Here is a 17,731-nt window from a genome sequence, read left to right as displayed (position 1 = left end):
GGCATGACTGGAGCCCATGCTTAACCTTGGAACGTGTCTCTATTGGTGTTTGTTAGAAGTTGACCTGACTTAGCCTCAGCTTAGAGACCAGATGAAGAATCACAGAATCATTAAGGTTGGAAGAGACCTCTAAGATCACCAAGTCCAACCCCATCCCACTCCCACCATGCCCACAGAGTGTGTCCATCTGTGCCTTCATCTCCAGCTCCACCACCTCCCTTGGCAGCCTGTTCCATTGCCTCACCACTCTTTCAGAGAAGCAGTTTTTCCTCATATCCAACCTGGAAGCTGAGAGGGATGCATCTTTATGAACAAAGCCCTAAACACGAGTGACTACATAGACTGAAGAAAGTAAAAGTAGGCCAAAACCACTGTGCATCTCATCTGTATGCACTGGGACCTTGGATCTACCTATGGAATCTGTAGAGGAAGCACTACAGTGCCCCATTGTGTGCTAAGAAAACAAGAAAAAAAGTGGCTTAGTAGAGGTAACAGTGGTGTATTGGGTTGCTGTAGGTATTTGTATACTAATCTGAAGCTCCTACACCTTTTCTTTAAGCACAGCTGAACTCACTTCCTGGCACGTTGCATTTTACTTTTTCACCTTTTTTAATTATAGGTGACCTGGAAAGAAAGAAAACAGCATCTGCAAGCTTTGGTTGCTGTGTGTAGTCAAGGACTGAAAGGTGCTTGTTCCTAAATCCCTTTCTTCTGCTTTGGTCTGTGTTGGAAACTGCAGTTGTCATAACTCTACCAGCTCAGATATGGGTGTACAAAACTTCCTGTTCTATCCTTCAGGTCATTTGTTTGGCATAAAAACCCAAATACTGTGTGTGTATGGAAAGTCCCATCTGAGCTGCTCTTCTAGATCATGTTTTCCTGAGATAACTTTTTTCTTTAAAGTTGTAAAGACTTCAGAATGTTCCAGTCCCATCCCTGAAGGCATTCAAAGCTTAGATGAATGAATGAAACTAGATGATCATTATGGTCCTTTTCAACCAGTCCATTCTATGATTCTGTGAACTTCAGTTTTGAGATTTCAGATGTGTCCTTTCGTGACGTGGATGCTGAATCAGCAGGCCCAGTAACGATGGTGTTGAGTTAATGGACATACCTATGTAAAGCGAGTTGTATTGATATTAGGTGGACAGCCCCATGGGTGTTGCCCATTCCATAGATTTTTCCATCTGCTCGTGAGTCACTGTGAGTTGTCTGCTGAAAAGGAGGAGCAAAACTGAACTTGTTCTTGAAAAACATGCATGTCTAGTAAAGAAGGAACAGAAATCTACAGGTGCCACGGTGTGATGTGCCCCGAAACAAGCATGTGGGTCTGGAGGGGCATTGCTTGTTACTTCAGATTGGGTTGTTAACAGGAGGTAGGAAATTCAGCTTGAAGCCACGCAATGGCTCTTCCCTGTGCCACACGAGGTCATAGAATCATTAAGTTGGCTTGAGTTGAAAGGGACCTCAAAGACCATCTAGTTTCTACCCCTTGTTCTGATCCCCATCCACTTCAGTGCTTCAGTTTACAATTCAAGCACAGCTTGCTCTGCCTGTTGTTGTGAATGGGTGTGAATGCTGCCTCGGTTCTGAAGATGAAGGTTTGATTATTTACAAAACTCTTCAAAAACAGTTAACAAAAAAAAACCCCAACCCATGCAGATGTGACCTTGGTGAGCAAGAAGTGCATTGTGGGGTATACCCATGTGCTCTTGGCATCTGCTAGTGTGGGGTTGGAAGAGGACTTTGGGGTTTTTGTGGGAGACATCCCAGTGTGAAGTGTCTGTTAAAACAATTCTCATCACTCTCATTTCTGGTAGAGGGGAACAAAGAAGATTCCATTTCCAGAACTGGTAACTGTCCAGTGTCAAAGCATCTTGAAATTCAACCCAGTATAGCTCTGAGTTTACCAGAACAAAAAGATTTGCTTTGACACTTTCTCCCTCTCCCTATGAAGCTCTTCATCTCATTCAGAATCAAAAGCTTGAGCTATTTCTGGATTTCTCATAAATGAAAGCTCTTGCAGGAGCTCAGCTGCTGACCTCCTCTGCATCTGTCTGTGTTGACTACAAACATGTCGTATCCCTGGGGCTTTGCAGCTCGGGGAGATATTGTATATTTTGGGTATTGTGCTGCTGTTACCGAGGTGGCAGTTTCTAAATGACTGTGTAGGTTTCTTGGAGTGGAAAAAAATATGTTGTTAAAGCCTACAGAAAGCTTCACTTGTGGGGAAGGAATATTCTTAGAACAGCTATGTCATTGGGAAGCCAAAAGTGAAGGATTGCAATTGCAGGAACGTGTGCAAGGAGCGTCCTGCTCTTAGGAGAGCTGATATATTCTTGTTAAATGCTCATCTGACCTGTGGTTAAATCTTAGACGTGGTGTCAGGTGTAGCATGTGTTGGGAGCCAGGCTCTCCATTCTGTGGTTTTACAGCTTCTTAAATTCTCTCAAAGAGAGGTAGTCAACTGTACTGAGCCCAACTGGAAAAAGAAACGATTGTGTTTTCTCCTTCTGCTGTTTCACTCCAAATGCACTTGAAATTTCTCGCTTGTTTGGGAAGTTTGATTATTATTCGTGCGTTAAATACTCCGTTCCACCAGTATGTACAATCTCCATGGTAACAAACTTCTCCTGATGGAAGCCGTGGCAGTGCAAACATATCTCATGGCTCAGCTCAGAGGCAGGTGTGTGCCCATGTAAATTAACACTGCTGTCTTCAGGGCTTCTGGATGTGACTTTGGTTTCTCCTGTGACTGTAGATGTCAGCGTGTTGAATTCTGTGCCGTGCAGTGGCTCTGGTTTGGTGGCTGAGGGTGCAAGGGTACCCATTTATTTCCCTTTGTTCTTACTAGGTGAGTGGCTTATGGAACTCTTTTGGGAGGCCCTGTGTTCCTGTACCATTGCTCTACATTATGTCTACCTTGCTACTCCTTTCCTATAGGATGTCATCTTCAAACTGACCATTATAAAATCATAGAATGGCCTGGGTTGAAAAGGAACACAATGGTCACCTAGTTTCAACCCCCCCTGCTATGTGCAGGGTCACCAACCACCAGACCAGGCTGCCCAGAGCCACATCCAGCCTGGTCTTGAATGCCTCCAGGGATGGGGCATCCACAACATCCTTGAGCAACCTGTTCCAGTGCGTCACCACCCTCTGTGTTATCTCCAACTAGGATCCATTTTAAAAATTTGCTTATCACAGGTACTAATTATAGACTGACTACACTTAAATTCTCTTCATTCGATGTCCTCTTTTCTTTAGATTTGAATAAATTTCATTTCCTGGTGCTTGTAGAGGGAATGTTGCTGTTGTGTTACAGTCACAGGTTGAGTTGGAAGGGATCTTAGTTATCATGGAATGATAGAATGGTTTGAGTTGGAAGGGACCTTTTGGACAATAGAGCATTGGAATGGTTTGGGTTGGAAGGGACCTTAAATATCATAGTATGATAAAATGGTTTGAGTTGGAAGGGACTTTAAGAACAATAGAACATTGGAATGTTTTGGGTTGGAAGGGACCATAGAGATCCTAAAATAATTGGGTTGGAAAGGACCTTAAAGATCATAGAATCTTTTCCAGTCTGAAAACCCTCAGCCTGCCTTCATAGCAGAGGCGCTCCAGCTTTCTGAGCATCCTCATGGCTCTCCTCCAGACCTACTCCAACAGCTCCACTTTATTCTAAATCCCTTCCACCAGGTCTGGTTCTTTCCTTTCACATTCAATAATCTTATCCATCAGCTTCTTCTTTCCTTGACTGATAGCAACCTTTCTTTAGCAGCGCTCACTCAAGACAGTTTCAAGTAATTTCTTTCCATCATAGTTCTCCTGGGTTTCACCAGGTCATGTAACTCAAAAAAGCTCTGCTGTGATGCAAATCAGAAGGTGTTTCTTTGGCTCTGTACATCTTCTCATCTTTCTTCATGATATCTGGTAAAATGAAGGCCTGATGCTTGTATGTGTCATGTTCTTCCTCATCTCCAAATGCAAATGAATTGCACGCTAATCAGCAGTGCATAGCTGGAGTTGAGCTACAGTGCTGTTATCTGCTGTCAAAACGACACTAATTGTGGTCTCATCTAATCTGATTGTGAAGGATAAATCGAGTCCAGTCTTTTTTTTTTCCTCTACAGCAAGAGTACGTATCTGTCTCCTATCTCTTTTTCTTAACAAACTGAAACTTTTCAAGGGAACAGTAGGGAGGGGAGGGGGACAATGGGTTCTTTCATCTCCTGGGGGATAAGGATGGTGTTGCTCCACCCAGCAAGGCGTGGGATGCACTTTACATTGCCTGTTGGTTGTTCCTTTCACTTCTGCTGGGAGAAGACCACTTTGAAGCCCAGAGTATCCTCTTTATAGGAAAAAAGTTGACTCTGAATCAGTTGATAGCGGACTACTCATGCAGAACGTCTTCTGGGAAACAAAGCTGGCTTGTCTTTTCTACCTTATGCTCATTACTCCAGTTTCTTGGCATGAAGTTTAGTGCAGAACAGCCAGACAGAATTCATCAGGAGCTCCGAAGAATGCAAACCAAGCTGGAGAAATGGCAGCTTCTGCTCCCAAAATCCCAGTCCCACCTTTAGTGTATGTATCAGCAGTGTTCATATCCAAACTATAACAGCAACCCAGCATAGGTTCCTCTTCAATTATTCATTTGTTTTTCACCAGCTTATAGAGCACTTTCAGTTGCGTTAACAGTCGCAAGTGGAACCTTTGTGGTGCACTTCCCCTTTTCTCTGCTGTAGGTGAGTTTTGCCTTCCAGAGCAGAGGGATTCTCAGACAAACCCTATACAAGCAAAGGAAAATCTGGATTTGCCTCAGGTGCATGAGGACAAACTGCAAATTGCCCCAGTGTTTCCCTGACAGCTTGTGGATATCTCCACCACGATTCATACACTGTATCATAGGATCATAGAATGGCTTGGGTTGGAAGGGACCCCAAGGATCGTGAAGCTTCAACCCCCCCCACCACATGCAGGGCCACCAATCTCCACATTTAATACTAGATCAGGCAGCCCAGGGCCCCATCCAATCTGGCCTTGCAGTGTACTTGTACCAGAAATGGATATGCTGTGTGCTAAGAAGCACTGAAAGCTGTGGCAGTGAGGATCACTAACTTGGGGGGGAAAAACCAATGGATGTTAATGATCTCATTGTGGTTAGCCTGGAGTTCAGCCTGGGGTTTTCAGATTGTTTGAGCTTAAAGAGTCCTTTAAAGGCCATCTTGTCCAACTCCCCAGCAATGAACAGAGAGACATCTACAGCTCAATCAGGATGCTCAGATTGCTCAAAAGTATTTTCAGTGTAATACTTGTAGCTGGAAAACTGATTTGTCCAGGCTTCAAGCTGAGGTGAATTTCAAGGCAACATAAAGAGTGGGGATGCTTTCTATTTTGATTTAGGCTCAATGTTTGCCAGGAAAAAAACACTCAGCCCTGCAAACAGACTGGCCATCTGTTGGCCACAACGTGCATCTGGGATTTTTGGGAGATCTGGGGGTAAGGCCGTATCCTGACAGAGCTTTTCATTCCTGCAGGATTGCTTCAGATCAATGGCAGTGGGTGGCCCTGCACGAGGCCACGTGGGAGGATGAGGGAATGGGAACTTGACCCTGTGAGAGGCAAACCCACAGCAGTGGGTCTATTTCTAGCATGCTCGGTCAGTCTCTAACCCTCCAGATTTATGTGGTTGGGTGGTTGTTGGTTTGTGTTTTGTTTTTTTTTTTTGTCTATTCTGCTTTGGGACAAAATGCTTTAAATCTCTTCTGATTCTGACCAAAGCTGCAATTTCCTACTAGCTCAACCCCTGAACAATAGAGCCTTGATCTTGATAGGGGGCTCTGGATGTTACTGTAATGCTAATAGGTAGCACAGTTGGCCTTTGCGCTTCTGGCATGTTTCAGGCATTATATAGGGAGCCTGTAATCAGCTGCAGAAAAAAATTCCCTTTTGTCTCTCTCCTAGCAACCTCTTCTGAACTGATATTTGAAAATAGGCTTTGCTTTCCATGTCATGACATAAATATTTTCAGCACATACTGAAAACTCCCTTAACAGAGGTGGGGCTGAGATCATTTGTCTTTAGGTCCTTGGGACTCCCTCCTGGTTGCTGTGATCTTAAGGTAATGCTGTTGAAATCTTTATCCACCAGAAACAGGAACTTGTGTCCAGGTTGTGTTCTTCTCTCCCATCTTTTGCACTGTATTTGTCACAAAGTCAAAGCAGCATAGATAGGTGATAAGGTGGCCATTAGTTGCCTGGATTTGTAAGAGCAAGCTGAGAATTTTGAAAGAGATTTCTGGATTTTTATTCAATGTTTGAGTATATAGGATGAGTTGCAAGCTGGCTACATAGTTCTAATCTTGCTTCAGTGTACGTACATTGTGTGTCCTGTCCTGGAAACAAGGCAGACTGTTCACACCAGCAGGAATTGCCACTGGAATCAAGAATATTGAAGCCTTTTTCCATTAACTGATTATTCTTTTTCTGCTTATGTACATAGTGAGTGCAGCAACAAGCAATGTTGGGCACAGAGGAGTTCATTTGAACGGAGTAGACTTAGATAAGGTGAGGATTATGTGGTTTCCCCCATAAACACTGATGGTCTTTGAAGTCCTAGGATGGCTTTGCACAGATTTGCATCCCATCTACTTCTTGCATCTGCCCTGATGGAAGAATAACCATCCTGAGAAAAATACATTGGAGCTATTGTAAGGTTGGAACAGACCTCTGGGACCATCTAGTCTAAGCATCGAGACCCATCCCCACCATACCCACTAAAGGTACCCAAGTGCCATATCTCCATATCTTCTTACTAATTGGGATTTTAGGGCCTTGTCACAACAGGGAGAACAATCAAATATACCACTGCATCACTTGCTAATAGGTTTTCTAACTTAGACTTGAGTCTCAGTGCAGAAAACTCTTTTATTTATGATCAACGTTAACATGTGCAGCTGAATAGCATGCATGCTGCAGCTGCTCAGGAGTTTGTTCTGAAGATCAGGCTTGGAGAGCTGTTTTTTATTAAGTGGTACTTGATTTAGTCCTAACTAAAACCATTTGTGTTGAACTTGATCTGCAAAGCTGCTGTAAGTGTTAACATACTTCAGTAGTAAACATTTCACTCTTGGGCATCATCACACACAAAGGGTTTGTGAAAGAGCCCCTTTCTGAACGTGGAATAGTTATCCATTAGACAAGTGCTTCTTCAAAGGAATTCAGACTGTGTTTAAAACATAGAGCTTTCCACAGGGTGATGTGGATGGATATCCTTTAGGGATGTGCAAAGAAATCTGGCTTTTAGTAGAGAAACCACTAGAACTTGGGGCAGAAAGGTATTGAGCTGCTTTAGGTGACACTCAAGTGCAGTTCTGAAGTTCTTTGCTGCTAAGCTGCAGGGCAGAGCAGCTAGCAGAAATCTCCTGATCCCAAATTGCTGTAAACTTTTCTCCCCTCCCCATGAGAATGAGAAAAAAGGTGGTTGCAGCCAAAGTCTTCTGGAGCCAGAACTGTGGGAAAAACTGTTCTCCAGTCTGAGAGTCGGCGTGAGTCAGGAACTGCTGTAAATCCTGATGGATACTGCAGATGAAGCTTGAATCTCTTGTATATACGAGTATGTGTGCATGCTCCTGGGCCACTTGGGGATCCAGGAGCCTCTTCCCATAGATCATAATGTGGGATTGTGGCTGGTGATGGGAATTATTGGCTCCTTCTGGTGGGTCCCAAGCAGTTCCTGGTATCAGAAGCATGTAAAGTGCATGTTCATGGCCACCCCCTTATCTCAAAGCTGGGTTACCTCAGGGGTGCTGAGGCAATCTGAAGTTCAGTAAACCTTTGATTTCTTCTTGCCCTGTCTTTTCCAGTGCTTCCCTCATAATTCATATTAAGGTTATTGATGAAAAGTAATCACTGTAGGATATTATTCACAATCCATTAACTCTGATTGGTAGCAGAATTCTTCAGCAAGCTTGGGTGCCAAAACATCAGTGCTAATTGTCTTAACTGAGCCTTATGTGGAATGGAAATCTCTCACCTTTTAGTTTATATTCCCTTCTTCCCAAAGCTCTGGCGCTTTGATTCTTTCCTTTAGGTGATGGAAAATACTGTTGTTCTTTTAGCACTCTGCTGGTGCCTTAGAATCTCACCCTTCTGCCATCTCTCCAAAGACGCCGAGTTTTTTGGTCTTGCAAGTCAAATTAACATGAGATTGCTGTCATTTGCATCGTAGCTGTGGGAGGCCATCTGACAGCACCGAAGGCAGCCAAGTAGAATGGAATTCATCAGCACTCGCATTTGTCAGAGTAGGAATCAAGGAGAACTCCACTTCTCTAATCCATGCAGGAGGGTAAACATCCAGCATGAGCAGTGCATTTCAGGATGCTCAAATTGCATGTTGTCAGGTACTTGAGATGTTTGGGCTTAAACTGTTTGGTTTCACAGGTTTTCAGCAGGTTACTCCTCTCTGAGTTGATGGTTTTGTTTCTCTGCTTCAATGTTTTCCTTTACTTGATATATCAGGATTGAGAGCAAGCACGAGGTCACAATCTTAGGAGGACTCAATGAATTTGTTGTGAAGTTTTATGGACCACAAGGAAGTAAGTACATGACACATCTCTTCTATGAAAACAAGGTAACTGTTCATAGTAGGGGTGGTATAGAACCATTATGCTTGGAAAAGACCTCTGTGATCACCAAGTCCCAACCATCAACCCATCCCCATCATGCCCGCTGACCCATATTCCTAAATAGAATCATAGAGATCTTCTCCAACCTTAATGATTCTAAGGTCACCAAGTCCAACCATCAGCCCATCCCCACCATGCTCATTAAGCCATATCCCTAAATAGAATCATTTAAGTTGGAGAAGGCCACTGTGATCACCAAGTCCCAACCAACAGCTCATCACAGCCATGCCCATATTTCTCAGTGCCATGATGTCTGAAACAAGGGAATAGTTGAGCAAATCCAAACGGGGGTGAGATGTCAAGGCTGGTGGCTCTTGAAGGTTGTTCTCTCAAGGGTGGGGAAAATGCAGTGTAGATCAACTTCCCCTTGGTGCTGAACAGCTTTGGACATCGACCACCAAGCCCTCTGCTGTGACTTTCAGCACTACTCTCATTAATCATTAACTCTTCCAGACGTGACTTAAATTTTGCATCACCATCATCTGAATGTTTGTGGAGTTGGTAATGACGGTGGCTTTTCCATTGACTAGATTACAAGGCAGGTCTCCAGCTTGCCTTAATTTAGCAACATCTCTAAAGTTAAGTAGCTTATTCAAACTCTCTGCTTAGAATAAGGCTCTTGGGCCTTTGTGCAGAGATCTTTTGCAGTATAAGTTAAAATCAGGTATTTCTTCTGAGGCAGTACAGGCAGAAGGCTTTTACCATAGGAGGTTTATTGTGAAATCATACCCTCTGGTGGGACTTGAGTGTTCCTCCAAAGATGTGTTTTGTTTATTGCTGTTGTTCTATTTATTCTCACCTGAGTTATGAAGCATGTCTAATAGCTGTGTTTCTTTCCTTGCAGCACCGTATGAAGGTGGAGTATGGAAAGTTAGAGTCGACCTTCCTGATAAATACCCCTTCAAATCCCCATCTATAGGTAACCAATAATCACAAAACCTTGAAGTGCATGGGAATGAAGGCAGGGGCTGAAGCTGTTGTCCTCTTGGACGAGGTGATGCCTGTGTGGAAGAATATAGAAGCAGGGTCTTATCAGCAGAGGAATTGCAGCTGGCCAGACTGGTTGGACCTGTTTCACTTTGGAGAGCAAATAGGAAGTTTGATAAGGAAATGTTCTTTAGACTGTATCCATCTATCTTTGCCCTTGAGTAACAGTGATCTAAGTCAGATGTCTTCTAGTACCAAACTTTTCCAATCGTTTAGGCTGTAAATAGCCACTATTGCCTGAAAAACTGGAGCAGATGAACAAAGGGTCAATTTTAATATTCTGGCTTGCAGAATAAGTGCTGGTAACTTTGTGCTGTGGCATTTCTTTCCTGGAAGGGTGTACTTGTGGCTGAAGGCATCAGAGGGAACTGAAGAATTGAGAGAAGTGATGTGGGAACATGACTGTATGGGGTGGACCAGATGGGTCCCATCCAATATCAACATCCTGACTTGGAGCTGATGAGTATTGGCTGCTTTCTTAAAATAGACATTAACTTAAGACTGCCATCTATTTAAAATCCTGTGTGAGAAGTAATGTCTGCTTCCCACAGTGAACTGTGCCTTTTGGGAAAGAGCAGTGTTGTTTTTCACCCAACCCTTTACCTTTCTTTATTTTTTTGTTGCAAGCTGGACTGAAGCACAGCAGTGTGCACATAGTTGAGCAGTGGTGCTGCTGCAGCTACACTGACCATTTTCTGCTTCTTCCTGAGTCAGCTCTGAAATCTCTTATAAATTTCCTAAATTGGAGACAGTTTGAGATGCACAGTGTTACTCAGTGCCACTCACTGTCCCCTCTCCATTTCTCCTTCTCACAAACAGGTGCAGATCAGGGCACTGCCACACTGACAGTCCTAAACGTGGGCAGGCTGCAGACAAAACCCTAAACTCCAGTTTCTTTGTTGTTAAATGCTTTGCTACAAGTCTACTGAGGATCATTTTTCTTTCTTCCTATGTGTATTTTGAATCAAGTTTGTTGACATAACACAAAAACAAACTCTCTTCCCAGTACCCTGGGAAGCCAACACAGCTAAACGAGGCTCTCGTGCATTTGTATTGCTTTTGATTTAGGCTTCAGTTATTGTTCTGAAGGAGGTAGGGTTGACTTTTTGGTGATTTAGCTTTAGGGTGTCGTGGTACAGAGGAGTTAAAGGCAACCTGAGCTGAAAGCTGGCCCAACTTCATTGTATCCCTGTTTTTGAGGGATTTTTTGCTTTGTCCTTTCTGACATCTTCCTTTTTTAACACAGCATCTTTCCATCCATTTCCTACCTCATTCTGGGCTCAGCAGACCCCTCCAGCATTGCCTTCCAAGTCCCTGTTTGTACAGCTGAAAGCACTGCTCCTCTTGCTGAGCTGCCCAAAAGGCTGAATGCTGCTGCAGGGCCGCGTCGCTGGCACCCAGGAGAACATTGCTGGCTCCGTCCTGGGTAGAGCAGTGTGTAGCTTAGGTTTCAGGTTCAATAAACAGTTGATGCTAGATGGAGGGCTGGCACAGAGCTCAACTACAGGGCAGAGAAACTGGGGGAATGGGAGCGCTGGGACCCAGGGAAGCTCTCCACTAGCTGCAGGAAAAGGTTTGTTTTTCATTGTCTGATTCCTATTTCAGCTGCTCCAGCCCAGCTTATCGTAGCAGCCAGAGCCAAGCAGTGTCTCAGCCCCTTCCTCTGGGCCACTCCGATCTCTGCAGCACTGTTCCTGCAGGCAGACATGCAGTTGGGCTGTGCTGATAACTCCAAGCAAGCCTTCAGCCTGCTGAATCCAAAGTGAAACAAGCTCAAGAGTGAGACAAGGTCCTCTTCTCTCCCCATCAGCTGAGAGCAGTTCCAGGGAGAATGAGAATCCCAACCCAGACATCCTCAAACACTTTGAGCTCTGGATAACACAGGGTAGGAGTTAGTGGGGAGGAATCTGAAGGATTTCAGAGGTGGTGGAGCCCCAGAGTGGACAGAAAGGTCACCTAAAGCGCACACATAGCTTGTCTGCAGCTTTTCTGTTCTCAGCACTGCAGAGATCCCACTGCAGCGATGACACAGAGTTCAGACAGTCTGTGTAAGTCACTGAGATGTATAAAGAAAGAAATCAACTTCTATTCCTTTAATATGTTACTCTTTTATGCTGAAGCTTAAAGTAGGAATACTGTTCTTGCAGCTTTCCTTGTTCTGTAGAGCTGTAGGCTAACACTTTCTTTCAGCCTCAGAAATTCTAAATGCAATCTTGAACGTAGCATTGGCTTTTTGCAGCAAATAGCACAATGGCTGGAAGCATATCCATGCATTCTGGAAAGCCACTTGTGAAAAATGACTGCTAACTGTTGCTCTCTAATCTCTTCCAATTGCTTTTATCCCAGCATGGCTCTGGGTATGATGTAGGTGAAATCTTAGCCCAGCTCAACTTTGTGTTTTCTTCCAGTGTGTGCTGAACAAGAAGAGGCTCTGGATTTAGGGCTTGTGATGACATAGAGCTTTTCTTAAAACCTAAAAGAGCAGTGGTCCTCTTTGCCTTTGAAGATCTGTGGTCTCTTGAAGGAGCCTTCATCTACCTGCTAAATCTCTGCTCCCTCATCCCATCCACAGCTCCCATCTCTCATAGCGTTTATTTCCAGTCCTTCTCAGGTTGGTAATTATCACTGTTGCCAATTAAATGATGCCACCTCAGGGATAGTGCCCTCCTGACAATATGCATAATACATTTATGGAGCTAAACCACCTTGGGACCTATGTGAAAAGAGCAGTTCCTATGAGGGTTTCCAGGGTGCAGCAGCTTTCTGGTATTTCTGGTAGCACCTGTTCCTTGCTCAGGCTTTGCCATTCCATGTTACCTGGGTGCTGGATTCTTTTCCTAGCAAGAAAAGAGGAGAATAAGAGTGCACACCTACATAGAACAGTGCTCTCATTCTGACACTGGGCTTGAGTGCCCCTGTTGAGACCAGCTCTGCTTACAGTCACCAAATCCACACCTTCAAAATTCCAACAAACCTCCTGAACTTGAGCAATGTGTTTATTAAAGCAAAGCCAACCCCCTGGAAAACACCCAGTTGGTTTTTGGAACTGCTGAACGCTGCTCATAATGCTTTTGTCAATTGATGTAAATATCCCTGTGTGCTTCTAAGGGCACAGAGTGCTCCCTTGCTCAATGTTTGCTTCCATTTTTGCGTCCTGCTAGACAATATATTTTGAGTTGTTTCTCGTTTCAGCTGGCACTGCTTCACTGCTTTCTTCTCCCCTTTGGGATTTGTTATCTTCAGGGGAACTGTGTGCCCACACTGTTTCTGCTTTTCTGAAGGGGAATTGTGACATGGGAGTTCAGAGCAGTACTTCAGTACTTCACAAGAGCACTTCGTGTCCATTTTGCATGTTTTTAATGTCTGTATCTCTGCCAAGAGCTTTTTGATACCACAAACGCATAAGGAAGAAGTGCAGGGTGTATGTCCTGCCTGTTAGATACTCAGAGCAGTGATAGTGGGCACATGGGAGCCTGAGTTCTTTCCTAGGTGTTTACTTTATTGCTAAAACCTGCAGAAAAATTAGGCAGAAAGATCTGATTTCTTGTTAATCGAGTTCATGCACAGCGTGCTCAGAGACCTCAGTTTCTCCAAGAACTTCTTCGTATTTATGCACAGCTCTCATTTTCCTTCCATCTCTGCTCTCTGCAGGTATCTTTCCTTTGTGTTTTGCTGTTCTCTCAAGTGCTTTCCAAAATGAAACGCACGCACACACACTTCCATTCCTCTTTATATGTGTACATCTCCACCAAGAGATGCTGGCACCCATACAGGAACGAGGGAGCACTCAGCTCCAGCCAGGATCTGTCACATTTCTCCTGGCCTGTGCTTAATTCTTCTTTTTAACTGCAGCTGCTATTTTTTTTTTTCCCTTCCAGCTCCTCTCTGGATTGCCTTACATTTTGCTGCTCGGAATCTCATGAGTCACTTCTTGCCCGTGACTGCTCTAAGCAGTGCATGTTGATCCCAATTCTGACCTATAAGCAATGGGAAAACGTTTGTTCTCCCAAATGTACTTATCTTTGTGTACAGGGAAAGATGAGACACCTGAAGGGAATTTGTATCCCCATCTCCACTCCGCTCTGACGCACGCTGTGCACCCTCTGCAGGTTTCCTGCTACAGTCAGAGAATGGGAGCAGGCTGACAAAATGGGGGTAGGTGTTTTCAAGCCAGACTTGGCACAGATTCACCACCTTCTGTGCCAGTCTGGGCATCAGGTGACTGTGCACCTAAGCAATGAGATGAATTGATTTGGGGCAATTGCTTTGTGCTAGTTTAGCTTAGAAACTGGTGCTTCTGCCTTTCTCTTTCCAAGAAGTGGTTTGCACTGAGCAGAGGGTCCAGAGTTTACAGCTCTGACACCATTTCCAACACCTCCAGCTGTATTTTTCTGTCCTGATATTCCCCTCGTGAAGCTGCTGCCGAATTATTTATAGTACTGTTTTGAGAAGCTCCTAAAAGTTGAGTGCTGTAATATAAACTGTCCTTTTGTTAGCAAGCTGATGTTCCGCAGCCCCTCCTGCCATCACTTGATGAATGCCTCCACAGTTGGTGCAGATTATATTTGACTCAGTGCCCTGCATGAGCTCCTAGCCTCCAAAATTAATTTTAAAAATATACATATTCTTTCATTTGCTGGTGAGAAATCACCAACCTGAAAATGCTGGACCATGGTGGGCAGATCTGGGATTACTAAACCATCAATCCCAATCTTCAAGTGGAATACAGGGGGCACTGGGGCACCTGTACTCTCGTGACCCCTCCTCCATCTCCTATCACAGTTCCTCAACCAAAAGCAGAGGAAAAGCCCAGCTCCTGAGCTCTCTGTTCTCTACACAAGCTTTTCTGGTGATGAGTTGGAGAAGACCTCTATGGTTATCAAGTCTAACCATCAACCCCATCACCTCTATGTCCCTGAGTGCCACAACTCCTCGTTTCTTGAACCCCTCTAGGGATGGTGACTCTTCCCTGGACAGTCTGTTCTAATGCCTGACCACCCTCAGAGAAGAAATTTTACATAGATATAAACGTGCAGTCAGTTCAAGCAGGGCAATGCCCAACTTGCCCTACTGCATGAGCAAGGAGAGCCAACACATGGGTGAGCAGTGGTCATCCAAGGTCAGTGCAGGAGTTCAGTGGAAGAACTTCAGTTTCTACTGGAATAGATCCAGCTGTAGGGCTTTATGGAAGTTATGCTTTGGCAGCACCAAGGGAAGGTGGACAGCCTGCCAGCTAGCTGACTTTGTATGTACAAATACCCTTCTCTTCAATGACTTTGTCAACCCAAGGGCTGATTACTCCAGGGCTATTGCTTAAATGTTGCTGTTCCTGAAGGTCAGCATCTGCATATTAGTCCCAGCATCTCCCAGCAGTGGAACAGATATGTCTCTTTCTGTTGTATAACCCCTTTGTAAATGGTTTTTTTAATCTTTTTTTTTTTTTCTCCTGTTATCACCCAAAGGCTTTTTGTCAATACAGATTTCATCCAGTCTGGCTTTACCTTCAGATGCAATCTTGGCTCCGTGTGTCCATATAGAAAATGTGGGCTGCAGTCACTCTGCTGCTGGAATTCCACCCAAACATTGGATTTTAGGGCTGGATGGGACCTTGAAGAGCTGTAAGATGTTGCAGCAGCCAAGGAAATGAGGAGAGCAGGGAGAGAATGTTCGTGCTCTTTCTTGATAAGCAACTAGTTAATGTGAGCAGCTTGAGACCAAGGACAGAGTGAAGGAAGGGACTGTTCTTTGCCTGGATAAATGCAAAGGTGGCAGAGAAGAATTATGAATCTCTAGTGCAGGAGCTGCTTGATCTCATCTCTGGATATCGAGTCTGGCTTAAATACTGGAGCATGGATGCAATCAACCAAACCCAAACAGGTTTTTGTGCAGCACAGCCAACTGTAGCTGACTGTTGGAAGGAAGAAGATACAAGGAAACAGCTGAGATCAGAAAACCCCCAGTGAGGAAAGGCAGAGGGATGCCTGCCCCTATCTGTCTGGTCCCCATCCCAGAAACCAGACCAGACAGCACTTATTTCAGCAAGTCTGCATGTTATCATCCTATTCTTTCTGCTTTGTGCCTTTTGCTGCATTCTCTCTTGCTTTTTCCAAAGCTATTATTTTTCTCCCTAAAACAGACAGAATTTAGCATTGGGATCATTGCTGGTTACATCTCTCCTCTGTATGGCACAGTGGATCCATGACCCAGTTTAAATCTGCAGGAGCCACCTGGGTGTAAATATTTGATGGAACTGCAATTTTCCTTTTGAATTCTGCTTCAGTTTTTCAAGCTAAATCACGGAATGGTCCCAAAAGCCACTTGTTAACATAGGGCTGTGTATGCAGTTCTTCTTGTAGAGATGGTTCTGCTTTCAGGCAGCGTTGTATTTATGCGAAATCCAAGTAGTAGGAGTAAACATGGAATTATATTTGTGTCATAATACATGGAAGGAAAGGCAGTTAAATCCATATGTCAGCTCTTACCCAGATGGGAGCCGTGCTGTCACTCACTGCAGTTGCTACATCAGTGATGCATCAGGGCTACAGAGAGCCTGGGAGAAGGTATTGCTGCTCTGGAGGGAGAACTTTGATGTGTTTTGATGAGCTTTGGGGTTGGATTGAGTCAGTATCCCAAAAAGATTCTGCAAAGCAGAAGGGGACACACTGTCTGTTTTCCAATGAACCAACTGGAGAACTCAGTTCTGTGTCCTGGCTCCTTGTCCCTTCTGCATGGGGATGTGTTCCTCACTGGTGTTTTTTGGCTTCTTCCTATCAAAAGGGGAGAGCAAAGTTCTGCATCCACCCCAGTCATTGGCTGAAATTCTTAACTTTGCTTTTTGGGTAGATGGGGTTTGTCTTTATAGATGGACTCTACTTCTATATAGGCTCTATTGCCAAGTGAAGCATGTTATAATCCCTGTAATCTCCTTGTTTTATCAGCTCTGTTTTTAGGACATGGAGGTGCATTTTGGGATCCTGTCATTAGTTCTAGGTTGAACTACAGGACTGAAAAGCATGGGTTCATATCTGATAGCAGCAACTAGGAGTGTCTTAAAGTATGAGGCATCTTCTGCCATGATTTCATATCTCTGGAATCCACAGGAATTATTTTTGACAACTTAATTCTGAGTCAGAACAAAGAAAGCACTATTAAATAATAATCTTAAATGTTGAGCTTAAGATTTGTGCTGAGGTTCTGCTGTAATTTGGGGTTTGGGTGAAGCTCAGGGGAACGGCTGAGGATCCTGGGGTCAGGATGCTGCCTGCTTATTGTTACATAGGGTTACACAGTTATATATAGCAAAGTAGGGGTTCTCTGTGAAACTGCCAGGCTGAGTCCTTGTTCAGTAAATTCCAGATTTCTCTTGGTTTTTAAAAGAAAAGAAGCTTTGGCTGTTTTCTACTATTTACCACTGTGTCTCTTGCAGGATTCATGAATAAAATTTTCCATCCTAACATCGATGAAGCGTAAGTAAATCCCTCGTGCATGTGGTTTTGCTCAGAATTTTGTCTAATTGTAACTGTGTCCATAGCTTGGCAATAGTTTGACAGTGAGTTCAGCCATGCTTTCATCTAATCTAACAGCCCACAGCACGTCTTAAGTTAACTTCCTTACCATTAGCCACAGGGTAAGAGTAAATCATTCCTTATCTGAAAGAGTGGGGTAAAGGCAGGGCAAGGGAAGGGGAATAGATTATGTTAAATCTGCAGTGTGTTTCTGAGCGTGCTTGTGTTTAATTCCATCTTTTCCATATGTTTCAGGTCAGGAACTGTATGTCTAGATGTAATCAATCAAACTTGGACGGCTCTCTATGGTGAGTTTTGGCATTCCCCTGGAGCTGATCACATGAGTGCCCTTTTGTGGTGTCTTAACATAACACAGCTTGCTGGATACAGATGCTTTTAGGCCAGCTCTTTTTAATTAAATTTTAGACTCCTCACTGAGCCATGATCACATGAAAAGTAAGATATCCCTGTGAAAACACTGCTTAACCTGTTTTTGTGACAGAGAGGCTAAAATATTTCATAAAATTTCATAAACTGCACAAAGGATCAC

The 17,731-nt window shown here is 44.0% G+C and overlaps 1 protein-coding gene across 2 annotated transcripts in view; it reads left to right on the top strand.

Annotated features, from left to right (window-relative positions):
• UBE2H (ubiquitin conjugating enzyme E2 H) overlaps positions 1-17,731 on the top strand; it is a 42,283-nt gene that overhangs the window by 14,777 nt on the left and 9,775 nt on the right. Inside the window, exons 1-5 of one of the 2 annotated variants that reach the window (XM_031605084.2) lie at positions 8,239-8,404; positions 8,523-8,599; positions 9,534-9,608; positions 17,103-17,142; positions 17,437-17,489. In XM_031605084.2, coding sequence (XP_031460944.1) covers positions 8,382-8,404; positions 8,523-8,599; positions 9,534-9,608; positions 17,103-17,142; positions 17,437-17,489 — 268 coding nt within the window. In that variant the 5' untranslated portion in view covers positions 8,239-8,381. Of the gene's footprint in view, positions 1-8,238; positions 8,405-8,522; positions 8,600-9,533; positions 9,609-17,102; positions 17,143-17,436; positions 17,490-17,731 lie in introns of those variants that run through there. The other variant, XM_031605083.2, reaches the window with a different exon arrangement.

This window comes from Phasianus colchicus, chromosome 1, assembly GCF_987193195.1.
Source record: "Phasianus colchicus chromosome 1, bPhaCol1.hap1.1, whole genome shotgun sequence".
Lineage (NCBI taxonomy): Eukaryota > Metazoa > Chordata > Aves > Galliformes > Phasianidae > Phasianus > Phasianus colchicus.
This window is presented reverse-complemented; position numbering and strand designations above follow the sequence as displayed.